Source organism: Cherax quadricarinatus, chromosome 27, assembly GCF_038502225.1.
Source record: "Cherax quadricarinatus isolate ZL_2023a chromosome 27, ASM3850222v1, whole genome shotgun sequence".
NCBI classification, from domain to species: domain Eukaryota; kingdom Metazoa; phylum Arthropoda; class Malacostraca; order Decapoda; family Parastacidae; genus Cherax; species Cherax quadricarinatus.
In genome coordinates this window covers 36,001,091-36,021,299 of record NC_091318.1, presented here as the reverse complement: position 1 = coordinate 36,021,299, position 20,209 = coordinate 36,001,091, and the positions used below count along the sequence as shown (strand labels likewise).

Sequence of the window (20,209 nt, the reverse complement as noted above, 5' to 3'; positions counted from 1 at the left end):
CAGTCTTCAAGCTGGCACTGGACAAGCACCTAAAGTCAGTTCCTGATCAGCCGGGCTGTGGCTCGTACGTTGGTTTGCGTGCAGCCAGCAGCAACAGCCTGGTTGATCAGGCGCTGATCCACCAGGAGGCCTGGTCACAGACCGGGCCGCGGGGGCGTTGACCCCCGAAACTCTCTCCAGGTAACTCCAGGTAATAAAAATATCAGTGGCCTGGTGGGGTACCCCATACCCAGTGGCGTGGAGGGGCACCCCATACCCCGTGGCGTGGTGGGGTACTCCGTTCCCTGTGGTGTGGTGGGGTACCCCGCACCCTATAGCTTGGTGGAGTACCCCATACCCCATGGCTTGGTGGGGTACCCCGTACCAAGTGGCGTGGTGGGGTTCCCCGTATCACTATGGCGTGGTGGAAAAAGCTCTCGCTTCATGCGGTGAGGGGTCCGGGTTCAATTCCTGGCGAAGCTGTGGAAACATTGGACGTGTTTCCTGGCACCAGTTGTCTATGTTCACACATAAGTAAAATGGGTACCTGGGTTTTAGTGGAATGGTGTGGGTTGCATCTTGGGACAAATTTAACCTAATTTGTCCGATATGCTATGGTCAACTATGGTCTGTATACCTTGTATATGTACTTGTAGTAAATAAAGATATTTATTTATAATTATGTTTACGTTTCAACAGATGATATATCCGTTCGTGTATGAGATGCCCTACATCACTGTTGCCACCCCCGGGATGGACCCCTCGCAGAGTGCCGTTATGGGCAACGTTCTCAACCCGGCCTATACACCTTCCTTACTGAGCGAAAACAATCCCCAGAGGAATATTTACCATCGCCTTATCAATACACTGGCCCACATGCAGCATCCCTTCTTTTATTTCTACTGGATGTATATGCCAGCTCTTCAGAAAAAGGTAATATAAAAAAAAGTCTCCCACTCGGATTTATTAGATGTAAACATACTATATACTTCAGCCTTCTACTTCACCAGACTGAAATATACATGAAATGTATAATACTCCTCTTGTCTAGTTTATGAATTCCTCCTGGTGGACGTGTTTCTCAATGCTCATTCTATTTTTCTATTTTGAAAGGATAATATTTATTATTAAGGTCATAAACATTCACAGTGAAACATACCAAAGCATTTTTTATTAAATGGGGAAACTTGGAATATTCTCTTGGAGTCTTGTAGGTATTGTTTACACTGTCTTGCTGAGATGTTGGTTAGTACACAATTTTAAACCAGACAATTAACTCTCTGGCAATTATATAAACCTTTAGGGTAACAAAGGCAAAAGGTGAATGGGAAACCTTCCGAGCCGTCTAACTCAGGATGCATCGATAATTGTGGCTAAAAACCCGGGTGTCTATTTACTACTAGGTAAACAGGAGCAACGGGTGGGTAGGAATTAGTACTGCTAAGAGTAATACAAGACACACATGCAGAACGTTTCTCCCTTGAGTAGAGTTTTTTCTAATTAACTAACTTGATTAAAGCCGTCATATACAGACACGTTTTCACAATGGAAGATTGTACTTAATATTTGTTTTTGGTTCAGGAGCATCAGTTGTGAAGAGACTTGTTCATACTTCTCTCCCTGTCTCGAATCCAGCCCACAAAAGATAATAAACAACAACACATAAGTGTCTGATGATAGACACTAATAGCATAAGAACCTTGACCGGAAGAACATTTCACCTTAGAGAGGGCATTTTCAAGTACACTTACCTGAAAAAAGTCTACCCGTGGGAGAAAGGCTCTGCGAATAAAGGACATTATTACTGCTTTTGTCTTTTTCACCACCTCTGACCAGTACTCCTCAAGTCTGTCCTAAGGTACCTATTTACCGCTGGGGAAACATTAGCAGCAGGTGTAAAGAGACGTAACTGTACGTCTCAGCCTGCCTGATGAAGTAACCTGGGAGTCTTCGAGTTTTAGAAGAGCATTCTACCATACAGTTAACAGTCACCTCAATCAACCAGTTATTTTCATCAATGTTAAGATGTATGCACTAACTTCCTGTTTAAACAGGTCCCTTTAACATTATTATTATTATTATTATTATTATTATTATTATTATTATTATTATTATTATTATTATTATTATTATTATAACAGTAGGTATCATGTAAACCACATACTGGGTCCACAATTACAAGAAGTGCCACGATAAACCAGAAAGTTCTCTAACAACAAACCATATACTGGCTATATAATAGGAAAAAATGTTATTATAAATCACATTGAGTCTCTCCATAATGAATAAAAATAAAACGAGAAAGTAATTGCTTTTAATATTTTTATATGAAAAAAATTCAACAGTCCGACACGGGTTGTTCAGAGCTCTGAAAATCTTGTTGATGGCCATTACTTGTTTACTAAACACAGATTCTGGAAGCCAATATTAGTAATATTCCGAGTCGATCCCCTTATAGGACGAGACGTATGAATAAGTTTCCCTACACCTGCTATCTTTGTTCACCTAACAGTGACAAGACACCTAAAATTATTCATCTCCTATAGCCTGCCTTTGTTTACCTACCCGATAATAACTCGAAATTATTTACAAACATTATCTCTCAGTCCACAGTCTCTCAGTCTCTCAGTCCACTCTGCATTTGATGCAGAGTTTGTAGGATCGAATCCTGCTGTGGAGTAAGAGATAATGTTTGTATATATGTATGAGGATAGTGAGGCTCAGGTTAGGGTGTGTAGAAGAGACGGAGACTACTTCCCGGTAAAAGTAGGTCTTAGACAGGGATGTGTAATGTCACCATGGTTGTTAAATATATTTATTGATGGGATTGTAAAAGAAGTAAATGATAGGGTGTTCGGGAGAGGGGTGGGATTAAATTATGGGAAATCAAATACAAAATGGGAGTGGACTCGGTTACTTTTTGCTGATGATACTGTGCTTATGGGAGATTTTAAAGAAAAGTTGCAAAGGTTAGTGGACGAGTTTGGGAGTGTGTGTAAAGGTAGAAAGTTGAAAGTGAACATAGAAAAGAGTATGGTAATGAGGGTATCCAATGATTTAGATGAAGAAAAATTGGATATCACATTGGAGAGAGGGAGTATGCAAGAAGTGAATGTTTTCAGATATTTGGGAGTTGACGTGTCAGCGGATGGATGTATGACGGATGAGTTTAACCATAGAACTGATGAAGGAAAAAAAGGTGAGTCGTGCATTGAGGTATATGGGGAGACAAAAAAATTATCAATGGAGGCAAAGAAGGGAATGTACGAAAGTATAGTGGTACCAACACTCTTATATGGGTGTGAAGCTTGGGTTGTAAATGCTGCAGCGAGGAGGTGGCTGGAGGCAGTGGACATGTCCTGCTTAAGGGCAATGTGTGGAGTAAATATTATGCAGAGAATTCGGAGTGTGGAAACTAGGAAAAAGTGTGGAGTTAATAAAAGTATTAGTCAGAGAGCTGAGGAGGGGTTGTTGAGGTGGTTTGGTCATTTAGAGAGAATGAATCAAAGTAGAATGACTTGGGGAGCATATAAATCTGTAAGGATTTAATGCTAAGAATTAATCTAAGTCTGCCCGAAATGCCTAGCCATGCTAGGTGTCCTAGTGGCCCCCTCTGTAATTAGTATTTTATAACATGTAAACCACACAATATACAAATCATGTATACCCCACATTGTAACCCTTATAGAGAATAAACTTGAACTGAATTGAATAGGGGAAGGAAGGCGGGGTAGTTGTTGTCCTCGAAAAGGTTGGAGGGACGGGGTAAAGGAGGTTTTGTGGGCGAGAAGGCTTGGATTTCCAGCACGCATGTGTGAGCATGTTAGATAGGAGTGAATGGCAACGAATGGTTTTTGGGACCTAACGAGCTGTTGGTGTGTGAGCAGGGTAATATTTATTGAAGGGGTTCAGGGAAACCGGTTATTTTTATATAGCCAGGCTTGAGTACTGGAAATGGGAAGTACAATGCCTGCACTCTAAAGGAGGGGTTTGGGATGTTGGCAGTTTGGAGGGATATGTTCTGTATGTTTATACGTATATGCTTCTAATCACTGCAAAAACAGTGATTATGTGTGAGTGAGGTGAAAGTGTTGAATGATGATGAAAGTATTTTCTTATTGGACATTTTCATTCTTTTTGGGACACTCTGCCTCGGTGGGACACGGCCGACTTGTTGAAATATCTATCTATCCATCTATCTTTATATATATAGATATATATATATATATATATATATATATATATATATATATATATATATATATATATATATAAATATATATATATATATATATATATATATATATATATATATATATATATATATATATGTATATATATATAAATATATAAATATATAAATATATATATATATATATATATATATATATATATATATATATATATATATATATATATATATATATATATATATATATATATATATATATATATATATATATATATATACCTTAGTGTTTGTCTTTCACCTGCTGGCACTTTTCACCTACTAATAAACAAATTACTTAGGTATAAGGCTACTTACACCTGCTACTCTAGCTTACCTGGCAGAAAATAGGCTCATGGATGTAAGTCTTCTTAAACCTGTTGTCTGTGTTTGTTTGCCAGTCTCAAATACATACATGAGTGTTAGTCTTGAGGTCTGCATTCCATTTTCACCTAATAGCTAATACATACCAAGATGTTAATTCTCCTCCTACACTCACTGTATATTTTTACCTAACAGCAAATAGGTACCTGGGCGTTTGTCAACTGTTGCGGATCCTGGTTGTCGTAGTATGCCTGAAACTGGACTGAAGGTTATACTGAGTAAAAGTGGGATAACTGTTGCTAAGGTATGTATTCAACAGTGTTAAAATAATTATATCGTCTGGTCTTCCTTGACTTTGCAGATCTCGGAAAAATTCCCGGAGCTTCCACTATTGACAGAAATAAACAGGAATCAGAGTCTGACGCTGATAAACTCCCACTTCAGTATGACAATGTCATACCCACTCCTTCCCTCCCAAGTGGAGGTGGGAGCCCTCCACTGTCGTCCAGGCAATCCACTGCCACAGGTGAGTTGATCCAAGTGTTAATATCAGCCAACACAAAAATAAATAAAATAATTCATGCTAAGAATTGGATCTGGCAGGAATATCTCACGTAGTGATACTACTAAAAGTGTCTGGCACTCCCTAAAGTAACTTTATTTAAGTACAGATACACACAAAAATAGTTACATAAAGTATCAACTAGTTTAAGTGTAATACCTTCATTATGCACTCCATACCCATCTCGTGGGCGGTAGTCAAAAAGATTACAGAGGTACATAGTGGGTCCTGCTATGATAGGCTTTGACATGTGCCCCGTCGCCTGGTGGCTAAAGTTTTCGCTTCTCACGGCGAGTGTTCGGATTCGATTCTCGGCGAGAGTAGAAACATTGGGCGTGTTTCCTTACACGCGTTGTCTATGTTCACCCATCAGTAAAATGGGTACCTGGGTGTTAGTCGACTGGTGTGGGTCACATCCTAGGACAAAACTGATCTAATTTGCCCGAAATGCTCTGCATAACAAGCGGCTTTCCATATAATTGTATGTCATTGATGTCAGCTAGGCCTATATACCTTGTACATGTACTTGTAGAAATAAATATATTATTTTTATTATGAGCAGGAAGTTCGATCCACTTCTTTACTACTGTACAATAAAAGGTGTTTGAAGCCTGGCCACTTTCTGTCGGTACTATAAAGTTGTGTTCCCTTCCCTTAGTATTGTGTTTGTTTTGATTCTGGACTCTTCTTGTGAGCAATTTTATAAATGTGATTTAACTTCAGTAATTTACTCTATCCTAAATATTAAGCATATCCATTTGTAGTAATTCATCCTGGCCTACAAGCTCTCTTGGACCCAGGTCCAGGAAGAATCTCATCATTTTGTTATGCGTCATTTGTAGTCTATCTTTCAGTTCTTTTTATTTTCATGTTAAGGCAGAATACCATGAAGACCAAGAGTAATCTATATGGCATTGTTGACACAGACGCCCTGAGATTAGTCGTCTCAGTCTCACAAGTGGCTTTGAGGACACATTTTCATTTGGAACTGATCTTGCAAGAAATTCTTAGCTACATGCACGAACAAAGGACTGACTTGCTTGGAGAATATGCTACTAGAAATCCCCTTATTCTACCCTCTTTGCCTTTTAGTAGAATTTTTATTGTTTTATTGAAATTGCTGTTAACGGTTTCTAAGGGATTCTTAGAAAGAATCCCTTAGAAACCGTTAACAGCAATTTCAATAAAACAATAAAAATTCTACTAAAAGGCAAAGATGAATTAGTCAAACAATTTACTTCCACTAATCCATCTTTACCTTACATGTATGGACTAATAAAAACACACAAACCAGGTAATCCAGTCAGACCAATTATTAGCTCCATAGGATCAGTTTCGTATAAATTATCCGAATGGCTTGTTGACATTTTGAGCCCTATTGTTGGTAAAATTTCTAACTTTAATGTTAAAAACAACTTAGATTTAGTTGATAAATTAAGCTCCTTGACTCACTTAAATGATTTTAACATGGTTAGTTTTGATGTTACTTCCTTGTTTACAAAAGTTCCTGTTGATGATTTATTAAGTTTCTTATCTGAAGAACTCGTTAATTATGATTTACCATTACCAGTTCCTACAATCATTAAACTTATTAAACTTTGCATTGTTGATGCAAAGTTTTACACTCAGAAATTTGGTATGGCAATGGGAAATCCTCTTTCACCTGTTCTTAGCAATCTATACATGGAATTTTTTGAAACCAGATTGCTTAATACAATCCTCCCTAATAGAGCAAAATGGTTCAGATACATTGATGAAATTTTATGTCTCATGCCCAAGAATGTAGATATACATCATTTCCTTGGCAAATTAAAGAGCTTAGCCCATTCTATAAACTTTACTGTTGAGTTTGAGGAAAATAACTCATTGTCTTTTCTAGATGTTTTAATTATTAAGAGTAATAATGAATTCAAATTTAAAATTTACAGATAACCTACAAATAACTGTTCCTATGTACACTATTATTCCTCGCATCAAGATAGAGTCAAACTGTCTGTTTTCTCATCAATGTTTTTGAGAGCTTTACGAATTTGTAGTCCTGAGTTCATAGATGAGGAAATATCCAAAATTTATGAAATAGGTAATGATTTAAAATACCCAAGAAATGTAATTGATAAATCTTTTAAAGTTGCTAGAAATACTTTTTACAATCCAAAAAGGGACAACCAGCCTTATTCAACTAAAAATATGTTGGTTCTCCCTTACCATGAAAACTTGGTTGATATGCCTTCTCTTCTTAAGACTTTTAATATTAAAGTTGTATTCAAAAATCTTGATACAGAAAAAATACTTTTGATAAAGAATTCCCCCCAAAATGCTGACGGATGTGTCTATAAGATTCCTTGTAAAATTTGCGATAAAGCTTATTACGGTCAAACTGGTAAAAGTCTCGAACTTAGATTAAAACAACATAAATATAGCATTAGAACTGGACAAGATTCCAATGCTCTATTTATTCATGTGAGAGATTTTAACCATCCAATTGATTTTCGAAAAGTTGAGAAAGTTGTATCAAGCAAGTCCATGGTCGACAGGAATATAATTGAATCTTGTTTCATAAAAAACAGTTTTGACAATAATATGAATATTTCCTTTGGTTTATATAAATTAGATCCATTTATAATTAATAGAATTTGGGAAGAATTTAATAATACACTGGACAAATAATTTTTAAATTTTCTTGGGTAGAATAGTTTGTGGGGTGAGTTGTGCAAAGGACCTATCCAAGTTGGGTCTGCGCGCGTCAGGTGTTTAACCGTTGTGGGATCTGATAGTGAGGTGCTGGCCTGACCCCTTATATAGCTTCCTTGTATGCTTTACTTTCATAGTTCCTTGATAATGTGAGTATATATATATATAATATATATATATACGTATATAATATATATATATATATAATATATATACGTATATATATATATATATATATATATATATACATATATATATATATATATATATATATATATATATATATATATATATATATATATATATATATATATATATATATATATATATATATATATATATATATGCAAAACAACCACTCTGAAAGAATAGAGAAATTCCAAGCGCTTTCGTGACTACTCACATTATCAAGTTCCTTGATAATGTGAGTAGTCACGAAAGCGCTTGGAATTTCTCTATTCTTTCAGAGTGGTTGTTTTGCATATTCTGAAATCACCTGTTTATTGTGATCTTATTGCATATATATATATATATATATATATATATATATATATATATATATATATATATATATATATATATATATATATATATATATATATATATATATATATATATGTATATATATATATATATATATATTTATATATATATAAATATACATATATATATATATATATATATATATATATATATATATATATATATATATATATATATTTATATATTTATATATATATTTATATATATATATTCAAACAAGTCGGCCGTCTCCCACCGAGGCAGGGTGACCCAAAAAAGAAAGAAAATCCCCAAAAAGAAAATACTTTCATCATCATTCAACACTTTCACCACACTCATACATTAATACTCTCTTTTGCAGAGGTGCTCAGAATACAACAGCTTAGAAGCATATACGTATAAAGATACACAACATACCCCTCCAAAATGCCAATATCCCAAACCCCTCCTTTAAAGTGCAGGCATTGTACTTCCCATTTCCAGGACTCAAGTCCGACTATATGAAAATAGCCGGTTTCCCTGAATCCCTTCACTAAATATTACCCTGCTCACACTCCAACAGATCGTCAGGTCCCAAGTATCATTCGTCTCCATTCACTCCTATCTAACACGCTCATGCACGCTTGCTGGAAGTCCAAGCCCCTCGCCCACAAAACCTCCTTTACCCCCTCTCTCCAACCCTTTCGAGGACGACCCCTACCCCTCCTTCCTTCCTCTATAGATTTATATGCTTTCCATGTCATTCTACTTTGATCCATTCTCTCTAAATGACCAAACCACCTCAACAACCCCTCTTCTGCCCTCTGACTAATGCTTTTATTAACTCCACACCTTCTCCTAATTTCCACACTCCGAATTTTCTGCATAATATTTACACCACACATTGCCCTTAAACATGACATCTCCACTGCCTCCAACCGTCTCCTCGCTGCTGCATTTACCACCCAAGCTTCACACCCATATAAGAGTGTTGGTACTACTATACTTTCATACATTCCCTTCTTTGCCTCCATAGATAACGTTTTTTGACTCCACATATACCTCAACGCACCACTCACCTTTTTTCCCTCATCAATTCTATGATTAACCTCATCCTTCATAAACCCATCCGCCGACACGGTCTTGTTGGTTAGCAAATACCAAAATCTCTCATGAATATATATATATATATATATATATATATATATATATATATATATATATATATATATATATATATATATATATATATATATATTATATATATATATATATATATATATATATATATATATATATATATATATATATATATATATATGTATATATATTCATGAGAGATTTTGGTATTTGCTAACCAACAAGACCGTAAAGATCTTAAAAGATCTGGAAGAAGATAAATTTATTTATTTAATTCTTATTATTTTCAGTCTTAAATAATGTGCTTGTTATCTGATGCACATTGCTACCTTTAAAGGGTTTTTCATTCTACATTTGTATGGAGCTTTTTTTTTTGTAGAGGAACGTGTACTACTGCATTGAATTTTGCCTCATCTTTTCATTCACGATTATTCATGTAACAATTGCGTTCTAAATAATTTCATCAGAAAGAGAGAGAGAAAGAGTGAAAGAGAGAGATAACATCCTGCTATCCTATCCAAATCTTAACGATTTAAACAATACTTGAAGTACTGATCGACTGTAGCAAACAGTTTAATTTTAGATCCTGTTTATTTTTTTCAGCTGACTGCCTTTTCCATGTACTTATGTAAATTATATTTTTACTACCACACATGTAACAATGTTGGTAAAACTCCCGACAATATGTTAGGTAAAAGGACGCAAGTGGCAACGTTTCTCTCTTTCCTGCAGGATCGTCAAGCCATTTCGTGACGGCTTGACTAAGTTCCTGGAGTGCTAAAATTTGCCTCAATAAAATGTCGCATTAGGTACACATGTGCTATTTTACCTAACATTCCACACATTATGTTTTACAGGATCTCAGTTCATGGATTGAGAGTGCCGGGGAAGCTGGTGTTGTCTACTTCAGCTTAGGATCCATCACCAAGGGAAACACAATGCCCTCAAAATACCGTGAATTATTCATCCAAGCCTTCAAGAAACTTAAGCAACGGGTTATCTGGAAGTATGAAGGCAGTCTTCCAGGCTTGTCAGACAACGTTCTCACAAAGCCCTGGCTTCCTCAACAGGATATTTTAAGTTAGTGTAACAACCAGCAGTGTTGCAGAACATATGGGAATTATAACTATGACGTTCATATGGAGCGTTAACACTGTGCTATCATTCTATATAACGAGTGAGAATAATGCTTCGCCATACACATACTAAGGACAGTTTTCATTAATATATTTTCATTTTTCCAAAGGTAATCCAAAAGTGAAGGTGTTCATGAGTCATGGAGGTCTCCTGAGTACACAGGAAGCTATGTACCATGCTACCCCCATCCTGGTTCTCCCCATCTTCGGCGATCAACCCAGGAATGCTGAAAATATTGCTGGCAAGGGAATCGGACTTAGCTTAAACTGGAAGGAGTTATCAGTTGATCGCATTGTCACGACCATTCAAGAAATTATTAATAATCCTAAGTAAGTATTAAAATCTAATGGAAGTATTCAAATGAACCTCATTGCTATAGTGTTCCTTGGTTTGATACATTCCTAAGGTGTGTCATACTGTCACTTCTCAATTATTAAGAGCATCGTGGCTTGTTTTGGTTATAACATTTTAAATCTCTTGGGGAAATATATAGACATGGATTCATATCGTGGTTTCTGTAAAGTATAATTATATATATATATATATATATATATATATATATATATATATATATATATATATATATATATATATATATATATATATAATATACATATATATATATATATATATATATATATATATATATATATATATATATATATATATATATATATATATATGTATGTATGTATGTATGTATGTATGTATGTATGCATGCTAGTGTCTTTTTCATTCTGTCTCATAAACACACTTGGGCACACTACATATACATATACCACAGCCATAGCCCCTATTACAAATGCAGTACAGGAGTCTTCTTGCGGGAAAACGTTGGTCTCCTGGAATAAGATTGTGGTGTCTCTGGCTTGGCTACCGAAGATTGCAGTGCAATTCTCGGATCTGTACCAACTGGGAATCCATCCACCACAAATTTTATCCAATCAGAAGCAAAATGGTGCAAATTCTATGCTTGGGGCATTTGTAAGAATGAAATATTGGGGAAAACAAATGGGACATGCAACTTTGAACATCCCAAAAAGTACCGAGACCTCCTCTCTACAGGAGTGTGACGTTCTATCTCTTGCAAATTCCTCTACCCTGAGATATGCCACTCTTCAATCCTCCAAAAACAATGTTTGAACGCCAACTGCCCATCATACCATTTAAAAAGGATTAGGAGGTACAGACCCCGTAAAACAAACCATAGCAATTACGACAACCTCACTCCAAATGATTTTTTAGTAGCAGGAAAAGACGAAAGAAAATAGAAGGAAATTACCATAATAGTCCACCACCTTGGAGCCTTGTTGGACTGGAGGCACAGACAGTGGCCCCCCATGGCCCTCCAGAACCATAACTACTGATGCCAACAACATAATCCCCCCAACAAAGACTCAACACGACCTCATTTATATTTGCTAATATACAGGGCCCTAAGCCATCCACCAACAACAAAATACCTTTCATCAATGGACTTCTAGAAGAGCCCAATGTGACGTTTGCAGCAGTCACAGTGACCCACGCAAAAGATCACTTTGACAACGAAATATGGATAACTGGGTACAACCTTTTTAGACGAGACAGAAATAACAGACAAAGAGTCGCTCATTTGCATGGAGATATTGAACACCACAAATGATGTAGTTGAAGTTCTAACTTAAAAGAACCAAAACTTAGTCATTGTGCTTGTATATAGGCAACCAGATGCAACTTCCCAACATTTCAAGGAACAGCTTTTGAAGATTAACTACTGTCTGGATAACCTTTTATCCTCATCCCCAAACATCTTGCTGCTTGTTGCTTTCAATTTAAGATGTAAAAAATGGAAGAATGAAGCAAATAGTGCTGTAGCAGAAATAATTCCTAGAGGCAGCTCAGATGAAAACTCACACACACACATATGCTGCTGAATTTCTGCAATAAACACACCCTAAGCCAACAGATAGCGGAGAACACACTTGGCCTTGTTTTCACAAATAATGAGGACCTGGTAAAAAAAAACATAATATCGAAAACAACTAATTCAGATCACAATCTAATCGAAGTCCATACTTACATGTACAGGGGTTCTGAAAAGCACAATTCAAACAGCAACGAAGGCGCCTTCACCAAGTTCAACTTCAACAACAAGAACATCAGCTGGGACTAGGTAAACTATATCCCAAATAAAACATATTGGAAAGATAACTTAAATAACATGTACCCTAACCAGTGCCTTGAAAAGATCAACTTCCTGGCAGCTCAAGTATGTGCAAGCCATATTCCCCCTAAGAAAAAGAAGAGAAGTAAATTGGAGAGAGAGAGAGAGGGAGAGAGAGAGGGAGAGAGAGAGAGAGAGAGAGAGAGAGAGAGAGAGAGAGAGAGAGAGAGAGAGAGAGAGAGAGAGAGAGAGAGAGAGTGATGCTCCCTCTACAGGAGAAGGCGAAGAATCACTTATCTCCTCAAGAACACTAGATTATCTGAAACAAGGAAGGAAGTACTAACCAGGAAGTGGAAAATACTGAGCTTAAGTTAAAGGATACATACAGGATCCAGGAGAGAAATATTTTAAAGAAATATTCTAAATTTCTTGCAGAAATTTAAAATATTTCTTTTCATATGTTAAAAACAAGACAAAAACCACATCTAGTATGGAACCCCTGCTCAGACATGATGGAACTTACACATGAATGAGCCTCAAAACCCTTTCAATGTATACCAAATTCCTAACTAAACTAAAACATAGTAAGCACTCAACCCCGAGCCCAGACTCGTGGAACTCTGTGTTCATTAAGAACTGCAAGAAACCCCTTTCGCAGGCCCTAAGTATGCTATGGAGAAGGATCATAGCTATGGACTATAGACCAATAGTTCTAGCATCCCACATCATAAAAATCTTTGAAAGAGTACTAAGATGCAGGATTGCAAACCACTTGAATTCCCAAAACTTGCACAAACCAGGGCAACATGGGTTCAGAGCAGGTCGCTCCTGCCTCTCACAACTACTGGACCACAATGATATGGTCTTAGATGCACTGGAAGACAAACAGAATGCAGATATAGTATACAAAGATTTTGCAAAAGCCTTTGAGAAGTGAGATCATGGTGTAATAGTGCACAAAATGCGTTGTAAAGGGATAACTGACAACGTGGGCAGATGGATCTTCAGCTTTCTAACCAATCGAACAAAAAGAGTAGTGGTAAATAGAGTTTAATCGGAAGTTGCCATGGTGAAGGGCTCTGTTCCACAAGGCACAGTACTCGCCCCCATCCTATACCTCATCCTCATATCAGACATAGATAGATATATAAACCAGATAGGTGCACGTACATGCACTCACACGAATCTGAATTTTCTTTTTATTTCCTTTTAATGGCATGGAGAATTGAAAAAGAATCTTTCCTCCATAAGCCATGCTTGTCGCAAGAGGCGACTAATATGCCGGAAGTAATAGGCTAGTGACCCATTCTCCTGAATAAATTATTAAAAATAAGGACAAAAACATTACAAAGGTGGGATGTTGGAATGTGCATGGATGTTGTTCAAATGATAAGGAAGAGATAATTGCTATTGTTATGAATGAAAAGAAGTTAGATGTCCTAACTCCAAGGGAAACAAAGCTGAAAGGGGTAGATGAGTTTCAGTGGGGAGAAATGAATGGGTTTATGTCAGGAGTATCTGAAAGAGTTACAGCTAAGTATGGGGTATCAATAATGTTGAAGGATCAGTTATGAAAAGAGAAGAGGGAATATAAATGTGTAAATTCAAGGATTATTTGGATTAAAATAAGGGTCAGATGAGAAAAGTGGGTCATAATAAGTGTGTATTCACTTGCAGAAGAGAGGAGTGTAGAGGAGAGGAAGAGAGATTTGGGGAGATCTTAAGCGAATGCTTAGAAACTTTTGAACCAAGTGAGAGAGTAATTGTGGTAGGGCACCTAAATGCTAAAGTAGGAGAAACAGTTACATTTCTGTCTTTATCCCATCAATTCCAGCTGCTTTACCCCCTTTCATTGTATCCTCTGCCTCACGCACTTCCCCACACTCACAACTGGATCTTCCTCACTCCTACAAGAAATTATTATTATTATTATTATTATTATTATTATTATTATTATTATTATTATTATTGTTATTATTATTATTATTATTATTATTATTATTATTATTATTATTATTATTATTATTATTATTATTATTATTATTTTTATTATTATTTTTATTATTATTATTATTATTATTATTATTATTATTATTATTATTATTATTATTTTTACTACTACTACTACTACTACTACTACTACTACTACTACTACTACTACTACTACTACTACTACTACTACTACTACTACATTTTTGCATATCTCTCGACTGTGGATGGAATATGTACGATCTGTAATTGTTTGTGTGTAAGATTTGATATATTTTAACTTTTTATAATATATTTGTTTTTATATATATTTTATGCATTCAAGACATACCTAACTTTTTCTTCTTATTGTCGGTGGCAACTCTCTCTCTCAAAAAAATGACAGCATATTTACTGAAAAATATCTGTGAAAAAGTTGACCGCACAGTTCAAACCCATGTTGTATGTGTGTGTGTGTACTCACCTAGTTGTGGTTGCAGGGGTCGAGTTATAGCTCCTGGCCCCGCCTCTTCACTGGCCGCTACTGGGTCACTCTTCCCTCCCCATTAGCTTTATCATACCTCTGCTTCAAGCTATGTATGAATCCTGCCTCCACTACATCACTTCCCAAGCTATTCCACTTCCTGACTACTGACTGAAGAAATACTTCCCAACATCCCTTCGATTCATCTGAGTCTTCAACTTCCAACTGTGACCCCTTGTTGCTGTGTTCCATCTCTGGAACATTCTGTCTCTGTCCACCTTGTTAATTCCTCTCAGTATTTTATATGTTGTTATCATGTCTCCCCTATCTCTCCTGTTTTCCAGTGTTGTCAGGTCGATTCCCCTTAACCTCACCTAGAAAGGCATACCCATTAGCTCCGGGACTAGTCTTGTTGCAAACTTTTGCACTTTCTCTAGTTTCGTTACGTGCTTGGCTAGGTGTGGGTTCCAAGTTGGTGCTGCATACTCCAATATAGGCCTAACGTACACGGTGTACAGGGCCCTGAAAGATTCCCTATCAAGATATCGGAATGCTGTTCTTAGGTTTGCTAGGCGCCCATATGCTGCAGCAGTTGTGGTTGATGTCTGGCTTAGGAGATGTGCCTGGTGTTATACTCACCCCAAGATTTTTTTCGTTGAGTGAAGTTTGTAGTCTCTGGCCCCCTAGACTGTACTCCTTCTGCAGTCTTCTTTTCCCTTCCCCAATCTTCATGACTTTGCACTTGGTAGTGTTGAGCTCCAGGAGCCAGTTACTGGACCAGGTCTCCAGCCTATCCAAATTCCTTTGTAGTTCTGCCTGGTCCTCGTCTGATTGAATTCTTCTCATCAACTTCACATCATCTGCAAACAGGGACATTTCGGAGTCTACTCCTTCCGTCATGTTGTTCACAATTACTAGAAACAGCACCGGTCCTAGGACTGACCCCTGTGGAACTCCACTCGGCACAGGCGCACACTCCGACACCTCACCACATACCATGACTCGCCGTTTTCTTCCTGACAGGTATTCCCTGATCCATTGTAGCGCCATCCATGTTATCCCTGCCTGATCCTCCTGCTTTTGCACTAGTCTCTTGTGTGGAACTGTGTCAAATGCAATCTACCCACCCCTCTCTCTCTTATCTTGCTGCTGTCACCCTGTCACAGAACCCCAATAGGTTTGTGACACAGGATTTCCCGTCCCTGAAACCGAATTGGCTGTCGTTGATAAGCTCATTCCTTTCTAAGTGTTCCACCACTCTTCTCCTGATAATCTTCTCCATGACTTTGAATACTATAAATGTCAGTGACACTGGTCTAAAGTTTAATACTTCATATCTGTCTCCTTTTTTAAAAATTGGGACTACATTTGCTGTCTTCCATACCTCAGGTAGTCGCCCTGTTTTGATAGATGTGTTGAATATTGTTGTTAGTGGTACACATAGCGCCTCTGCTCCCTCTCTCAGAAGAGATGTTATCCGGCCTCATCGCCTTTGAGGTATCTAGCCCACTCAGAAGCCTCTTCACTTCTTCCTCGGTTGTATGCATTGTGTCTAACTCCTGGTGGTGAACCCCACCTCTCCGTCTTTCTGGAGTCCCTTCTGTCTCCTCTGTGAACACTTCTTTGAATCTCATGTTGGGTTCCTCACATACTTCACAGTCGCTTCTTGTGATCTCTCCTCCTTCCTTCCTTAGCCTGATTACCTGGTCCTTGACTGTTGTTTTCCTCCTGATGTGGCTGTGTAACAGCTTCGGGTCAGATTTGGCTTTCGCTGCAATGTCATTCTCATATTGCCGTTGGACCTCCTTTCTTGCCCGTGCATATTCATTTCTGGCTCTACGACTGCTCTCCTTATTCACCTGGGTCCTTTGCCTTCTTTACTTCTTCCATTCCCTAGCACACTTGGTTTTGGCCTCCCTGCACCTTTGGGTGCAGGGCTTTTTTATTAATCCTGTTACCCTTGGGTACAAACTTCTCCTCTTCCATCATCTCGTTTACTGATTTCTCTGCCAGTTCTCTGTCCCGCTGAAGCCCGTTCAGGAAGTTCTTCATTCCTGCATTCTTGTAGTTTGGCTTCTTTCGTCCAGCTCTTCCTGCTTCCCCCTCCACTTGTAGCTCTACTGTGTATTCGAATCTTAAAACCGCATGATCGCTGGCCCCAAGGAGTCTTTCATATTTGATGCCCTCAATATCTGCACTACTCAAGGTGAATACTAGGTCCAGTCTTGCTGGTTCATCCTCTCCTCTCTCTCTCTTGTAGTGTTTCTTACGTGTTGGTATGTGAAGTTTTCCAGTACCACCTCCATCATCTTAGCCCTCCACATTTCTTGGCCTCCCCCCATGTAGCTTCAAGTTCTCCCAGTTGATTTCCTTGTGGCTGAAGTCACCCATGATCAGTATCTTTGCCCTGCTTGCATGAGCCCTTCTTGCCACTTCAGCCAGTGTGTCAACCATCGCTTTATTACTCTCATCATATTCTTGCCTTGGCCTCCTACTGTCCCACCTTGGGACTTCCAGACTGAAGCATTCCTACTATGTAATCCCTTGCTTCTCCACTGTCTCCTCTCTCCAGATCATCAAAATTACATCGGTTTTTGACCAACAGTGCCACTCCTCCACCCCCTCTGTTTCCTCTGTCTTTCCTCAGGATTTGATATCCTGTTGGAAAGATGGCATCTGTTATCATACCTGTAAGCTTGGTTTCTGTGAGCTATGATGTCCGGTGATGCCTCTTTGACTCTTTCGTACCACTCCTCCAACTTATTTGTTATTTCATCAGCGTTGGTGTATGATACCTTCAGTTTCCTCTCCAATACTGTGTTTTGGGGGGTCTGTGAGGGTGGGGGACCTGACAGTGTACTGTGGGATTCTAAAACTGAGTGTTGGGTGCGAGCTGTAAGTGTGGATTGTGGTTTGTGTTGGGATAGTATGATTGATTGTGGGGTTCTGGGGATGGGTCTTTGTGTAATTGCTCTTGTTGTTCTGCCCTGATCCAGTTGTCCTCTGCTGATTCTGTCCTTGTCTCTCCTCCTAGCTCTTTTCCCTTTTGTGTCCCCTCCCTCAGCTACTGTCGTTCTGTCTGTGTTCTGTCTCGGTCTAGGAACACCCTCTTGTATTCTGCTGAGTCGTTCAACTGTGGTTTCTTTTTGGAGGATCCTATTCTGCACTGCTTTTGTCATGAAAACCAGCTTTATCAGTCATTTTCTCCCCTTCAAATATCTCCCTATTCTCTGATAATTGACAATCTTGGATATGTCCTCTTCACCTATTTCTGTGACGATGTTCTCAATCTCCTTTCTTTCTGTCTGCCGCCTTTCAATGTGTGTCCTTCCCTTGCTCTCCTGAAGCTCATGAATAAACACTGACTTCACCCTTTCCTCCTCCCATTGCCTTTCCTTCTGTGACTGTGGTTCCTGTCTGTACATGGTCATTTTCTCCCTTGTCTTTTTCCAGTAGCTCTTGGTGGCATGTTCGTGCCACTGCATTTGACCTATCCCCCTCTCCACCTGCGCTAAGGTGCTCTCCCCTTCACTCCTTGGCCCTGCTTGGTAGACTGATGTGGCCTTAGCGTAAGTTATACCTCCTTCCTTCTCGTTGGGCCTCCCAGCTTCATATACTGTGTCGTCTCTGGTGAATACCCCTGTAACTCGCTTCAACCTGTTTACCTCGTCTTCTAGGACCCTTATCCTAACTACTGCAGTTTCAACCTCTTTCCCAGTTTCACTAAAAGCTGTCTCCATGTGTGTGTGTGTGTACTCACCTAGTTGAGGTTGCGGGGGTCGAGTCCGAGCTCCTGGCCCCGTCTCTTCACTGATCGCTACTAGGTCACTCTCCCTGAGCCGTGAGCTTTATCATACCTCTGCTTAAAGCTATGTATGGATCCTGCCTCCACTACATCGCTTCCCAAACTATTCAACTTACTGACTACTCTGTGGCTGAAGAAATACTTCCTAACATCCCTGTGATTCATCTGTGTCTTCAGCTTCCAACTGTGTCCCCTTGTTACTGTGTCCAATCTCTGGAACATCCTGTCTTTGTCACACCGTGTGTGTGTGTGTGTGTTTGCGTGTGTGTGTGTGTGTGTGTGTGTGTGTGTGTGTGTGTGTGTGTGTGTGTGTGTGTGTGTGTGTGTGTGTGTGTGTGTGTGTGTGTGTGTGTTTGTATGAATGGGAGTATACAATTATATACAACAATTAATGTTTTAAAGATACAAGAGGAACATGCAGGAACTATCAAACTCTCTGAGGGACCAGTTGACGACACCAAAAGAGCGGGCAGTGTTTTGGACGGAATATGTGATCCGTCACGGAGGAGCGCCTCAGCTCAGGTCTCCAGCTGCCAACCTCTCCTGGATAGAGTACCTGATGCTGGACGTTTTGTTGCTTCTCTTCCTGGCTGTTATCGTCACTTTTTTCATCGTCAAGAAGATGGTGTTACTGATGATAAAATTCATATTTACTAATATACAAACAAAAGATAAGCTTGCTTAACTGACGTTATCGGTATCAGTGATGTTACATTTTCATTGAAGACTATGAATAACTAAGTGTATTTCAGTCGAGTCGAGATCCCAATCAAGTTTCCTCGTATTCCATAACCCTATTTCCTTAATACATACGACTGGAATAGTGCTGAGTGAGGTATAAATTGATAATTGGAGTTAAACATTTGCGTGTACAATTTGAAGGGAATCAGAAAATTCATTCACAAGTCATCATATGAAGAGTAATATACAAATTTTTCAATAAAAATGGTAAAATATGACATATTCATTCACTGTTTGTAATTAGGATGTGTAGGAACAAAAGAACATTATCCTTTTCCATCTATTCAGTAATTTGATTTTTTCAGTATTGTGAATTTAGATAATTTTTGAGCATCATAATATGATCTTCTCTTTTCAATAGCATAAAATGTCATCAATATTATGTCTGCAAGATACAGAATAAATTTAACGGGGCAATTATCAAGTTAAGTTGTTTCATGAAAACATAGAAAAACAAAAACAAGAGTGGCCCAAGAGGAGAACCCATTGCAACACCGTTAATCTTC

General features: G+C 38.2%; 1 protein-coding gene across 2 annotated transcripts in view; it reads left to right on the top strand.

The window, feature by feature from the left end:
• LOC138853290 (UDP-glycosyltransferase UGT5-like) overlaps positions 1-20,127 on the top strand; it is a 71,681-nt gene extending 51,554 nt beyond the window's left edge. For both annotated transcript variants that reach the window (XM_070089234.1, XM_070089235.1), the window contains exons 5-9: positions 679-912; positions 4,893-5,057; positions 10,283-10,505; positions 10,672-10,891; positions 19,365-20,127. In XM_070089234.1, the coding sequence (XP_069945335.1) occupies positions 679-912; positions 4,893-5,057; positions 10,283-10,505; positions 10,672-10,891; positions 19,365-19,647 (1,125 nt within the window). In that variant the 3' untranslated portion in view covers positions 19,648-20,127. The remainder of the gene's footprint in view (positions 1-678; positions 913-4,892; positions 5,058-10,282; positions 10,506-10,671; positions 10,892-19,364) is intronic.
• Positions 20,128-20,209: the final 82 nt, after the last annotated feature.